Raw genomic sequence first — 4,996 nt, 5'->3', positions numbered from 1 at the left:
GGCTGTGTGAGTCACATCCATGAGAGGTGCATGGAGAGAACCAAAAGTAATTCAACTCCTAAATTGCTGAGAATTGAGCAGTGAGACTTCAGAGGCAGGATCTATACACAAAAACTGCTTCATTATTCTGGAGTTGTTTTGGTGACTACAGCATCCATTTAAGTTTAATTAAATGTAATAAACTTTTGAAACATGATAAGTGAAAATTTGAAGACAGTTGTCCTTTAACCCCTTAAGGACAAATGACATGTGTGACATGTAATGATCCCCTTATATTCCAGAAGTTTGGTCCTTAAGGGGTTAAGTAACTTAATACTGATGGGCAGACAAGAGCTCCCTATCTGAGTAATATAATCAGATTTATTATAATCATACTAATATAAAATATAACATATAACTAATATGGTAACACTGACAGTGGAATTCAATATGACTCCAAGGAGTGTTATTATAAAATAGTACAAACATTGCTGAGTGACACTGTAATGGAGCAACTCTCATTTAAATACAGTGTTGTTAAAGGTTACACTCACAAGAGAGCTGGTTTTACTGGAACAGTTAGGATTAGGAAGTATGGTTGTAAAATACATCTTTACAAAATATGTAGATTACAGTGATTCACATCACCTCAGTCAAGTGAATGGGGTTAAAATTCTATAACCTGTACTGTAACAGTGTGTTCTAATAAATGCAATGCCATTATAGTGCCACTATGGTGCTTACCATTTTTGATCTGCCATTTTTGGCATTTAAGGACCACTATAGGCACCCAGACCACTTCAGCTCAATGAAGTGGTCTGGGTGCCAGGTCCAACTAGTTTTAACCCTGCAGCTGTAAACATAGTAGTTTCAGAGAAACTGCTATGTTTACATTAGGGTTAATCCAGCCTCTAGTGGCTGTCTCATTGACAGCAGCTAGAGGTGCTTCCGTGCTTCTCACTGTGAAAATTACAGTGAGAAGACGCTGATGTCCATAGGAAAGCATTGATAAATGCTTTCCTATGGATTGATTGAATGCGCGTGCGGCTCTTGCCGCGCATGCACATTCATCGCTGATGTTGGAACAGGGAGGAGATTTCCCCAGCGCCAAGGGAGCTGGGCACTGGAGAAAGGTAAGTGATTAACCCCTTCCTCCCCCTTCAGCCCGGCGAGAGCGGGACCCTGAGGGTGCGCGGGACCTAAAGACCCTATAGTGCCAGGAAAACGAGTTTGTTTTACTGGCACTATAGTGGTCCTTTAAGCTGTAAATAGTCCTTTTCAATTTGCATTTATTTGCGGCCTGTAGTGTAGCCATTCAAGAGTGTTAGAGTTTCTTTAGTTTGTTAAATTTTTCAATAGCTTGTTTGACTGTTATAGAGGTTGGATCAGCACACGTTTGTTTTCCGATTTTCCGTGTTACTCTGTCAATAGAAAGAACACATGGATTTATGTAATGATATTTCAAAAGATATAATAAATCATAGAATACAATTTGTTGACTCCCCTCCCCCCTTAACCTGCCACTGCCTGGGGGTGTACTGGTATCTCACTATACCCCTACAATGTAAAATCAGTTGGAAAATTGATTCCTGTTGTGGCTGTGCTATGTATTTATGTTATCTATAGGATTGTTATATTGTAACATTGATTTGTTGCTATTATTTACTGCTGTAAGTCATTGTCAGCGGGTTTTAAGTAGTATTAAGGGTTTGGATGGATTAACGTGACAATGTCAAATGTCTGGAAATTACCTTTTCAATTATCAAAAAAATTGAATTTAATCTGTGTAATATCTATCCACTTTTTTCAGGTGTCCATGTTTTTGTGGAGCGTAATTCGGGGAGATGTATTGCATATGCCAAGAGACGACTATGTGCATATAATGAGGAACTTTGCCAATAGACAGCCTAGTGCCTATTGATGTCCACGCATTTGGCAAAAATGGTTAATGCCCCTGTAAGGAATGTTCCCCTTCTTTGATCAAATGGGGCCAGTGAGTGAATATGTCATAAGACATATATGGCATTATCCCCTCCAACTTGGAACATTATCTCTCTATCAAAAATATGATCTAGGAGTGTGGTATAACACAATACCAAAAGGCAAACTAGTTTAACCTAGAGCAGCTATTGTGTTTAAGCTGCATTGATCATTGATAAAGGTACAAGGTCCCGCAATGGTCTGTACTTTGAATGCTCTTTTTTTAAATTTGGGCTGAACTAGTGGGCCCCTATAACTAAACTGAGGTTTGTGAATGAATACTTTAGATTATGTATCTATCAAACAGAGGACATATGCACATATCAGTGGTCATACCATTATTTCTTTGTAATAAATAAAATGCTATACTTACATATATGCTTTTTGTGAACATAATTTGTCAACTTCTTCATAGTCTACAATATTTTCTGCCTTCAATGTTTTTGTTAGGGTACCTTTACAGCATTTTATTTTAACTATTCCATTATCCCGAACTGTAAGACAAACAGTAAAAATGAATCATAATTTGCAATTACTTTTTTTGAATTTTCACCCTGTCAAATCAAAGAAACACCAAATTGCATTTTTCGAGTATAGTTATTTTTGCTCTGCTTTTTTATTTTTCATTATGTAAAGCACCACAATGTTTGTGAAAAAAAGAGAAAAGCCCTAATATTAAAAAAAAACAATTTTTCAGCATGTCCCCCTCCCCAACTCCATTGTTTTTTTTAAAATTCTCACAAATAGTTTACCTATCAATCTCACAATTCCATCAACCACGACCTTACAGACACTGATATTATCAATTAATATAGTTTGCTTGGTTCATTCAATTAACATTCTTATATAAATCCAAAATACACAAATCCTTAAAAAACATATGTTTTACTAAAAGACAAAAAAAGTAACAGGAGCACTATACAGTCAAATGCAGACTGCTGTAAGAACGATGCATATAGAATAAATAGACAACACTTTGGTACTAATGAACAAAAAGCCCAATTTTCCTCATTTCCTGCACCTCTGCAGAGTAATAAAACACACATTATAGATACAACCTATAGTTATACATAGATAACATTTTACGAGAATATTATGTTTGTAATCAAATAAATGGGAGAAATCAAAATGGACCTATTATAGATCATTATTTTTAGCCACATTTTGTAAGTAATAAAAGATTGTGTTAGAGGACAACTGGCAAGCTGTAGATTCTGATCCAACATGGCTGCTCAGGAAGTTTAAAAAGTGACTTTTTCTCAACAAAATGAATATAATAAACATTAAAAAACAAACAAGAAATTAAAATGTAAAGTTGTTCTTTCAAATTAAATCTGAAAATATGACTATTTTTAAATTACTACAACTGAAAGATTTTTTTTTTCAGCCGTCGAGATCAAGACATTTGAATTTTAAGTGAATTGCACATTTAAGGCCAGAGTAGCTGGCCTGGAAGCATTACACACTCAGAATTTTTCCAATTTGACTATTTTGACCTTAAATTTTAAATTCTCTTGGAATTCACTTTAAACTCTCACTTTAGTAAAAAAAAAACAACTTATAGTTTTAAATTTACTGGAAAGAAAAGAAAATTGAAAGCCTCAAATGTGGCCCTTGCAAAATTAAAAACAACCAGGTGATGAGCATTTTTTCTAAAAGTGTCTAATTAGGGTTATTCCTCTCCTAGATTGCCAATAACCCTATAAGGACCATCTACACATTTTTTTCTAATTTTTTAGAAATACAACAGGCTGGTTGTTGCGTTTATATGTTATAAAAAGTGATGCTCTGATTGACTTGCCTGTGTCACAACTGTAAAATAAAAATAAGAAAAAACAAACACAATAAACTAAAACTATCAGCCTATATCTACTTCTGTTTTATCACAACCTCCAGTATTAAGAAAACTAAATTTCTATTCAATGTACTTACAAGGAGATCTAGAATCCACACATGACAATCGACGTCACCACGTGATCGCTCCGAAACCCGGAAGTATTGACTCGAGGTGATACTACCTGTTAACCGGCGGATACAAACAGCACATATCGTGACCGCTGGACGAGGAGAATCATTTGGATTGGTGACTTAGAAGCTATTTTACATTTTATCACTTTGTGTGAATTATTTTTTAAATTCTTTTCAAATAAAGTGCTTCAGAAGGATTTGTCTGCTGTCCTGAATACTAAAGGTCTCTGAGTCCTGAGATAAGAGGACTTCTGCCATCATAGTTAGAGCAGACTTTTACTGCTCTATTTTTTGTAAGTGTGAATATTTCCCCTTACATACACTTGAAGTTTTTAAGATATATTACCCTATGATCTTTGTCTTTTTGTGTTTGTTTTACATATTTGCATAGCCCTGAGGGGTGATCCACGCCAGTGGCGTTAAAATTGTGAGTGTGGACTTGCTACCCCATTTCTCTTCACGTGTTGCACATTGCACATGCACTTTTAACAATAATATTAAGAATTATTATTGTATTGTACACTATTGAGTTATTTAAAGTCATAGCGCACCTTATTTTTCTTGCAATTATCACAACCTCCAGTATTAAGAAAACTAAATTTCTATTCAATGTACTTACAAGGAGATCTAGAATCCACACATGACAATCCCACTATCACTATCACCAGCAGAACAAGGCAAGCAGGTCTCATGATGGATGATGAGTTGGTGATGACAGGTGATCACTGTAACCGGTGCTATTAGATTACAGAAAAGAAATGTATTGGTGTCTAACAAATTTGTATATTTATATTGTTACATCATGATGTGGGCAGAGCATTAAAGGGCAATCTTCCTTGACAAAATATGGAAAAAGTAAATATTCTAAAATAATTTTTGCGTGTTTGGGGAAAGTTCTTAGTAAGTGTGAACTGAACTATAATTACACTTCCCTTTGGTGAGGAAGTGGCATCCAGACAGGATGTAAGTCAGTGTGAGTGGGAAATACGGACTCAAGAAAAGCAGATCACAAAATACAGGAGGAAAATTATTAACAAACTGAACTAATCAGAGACAGCCTTTCGGCACA

The 4,996-nt window shown here is 35.4% G+C and overlaps 1 protein-coding gene across 1 annotated transcript; it reads right to left on the bottom strand.

The window, feature by feature from the left end:
- Window positions 1–1,303: 1,303 nt before the first annotated feature.
- On the bottom strand, window positions 1,304–4,647 carry LOC134566731 (C-C motif chemokine 4-like). Its single transcript, XM_063425977.1, has 3 exons — window positions 4,547–4,647; window positions 2,333–2,453; window positions 1,304–1,400 (listed from the first exon to the last, which is right to left on the bottom strand). The coding sequence occupies exons 1-3, from the start codon at window positions 4,617–4,619 to the stop codon at window positions 1,304–1,306; spliced, it is 291 nt and encodes a 96-aa protein (XP_063282047.1). The 5' UTR covers window positions 4,620–4,647.
- Window positions 4,648–4,996: the final 349 nt, after the last annotated feature.

This window comes from Pelobates fuscus, chromosome 1 (genome assembly GCF_036172605.1).
Source record: "Pelobates fuscus isolate aPelFus1 chromosome 1, aPelFus1.pri, whole genome shotgun sequence".
NCBI classification, from domain to species: Eukaryota; Metazoa; Chordata; class Amphibia; order Anura; family Pelobatidae; genus Pelobates; species Pelobates fuscus.
This window is presented reverse-complemented; position numbering and strand designations above follow the sequence as displayed.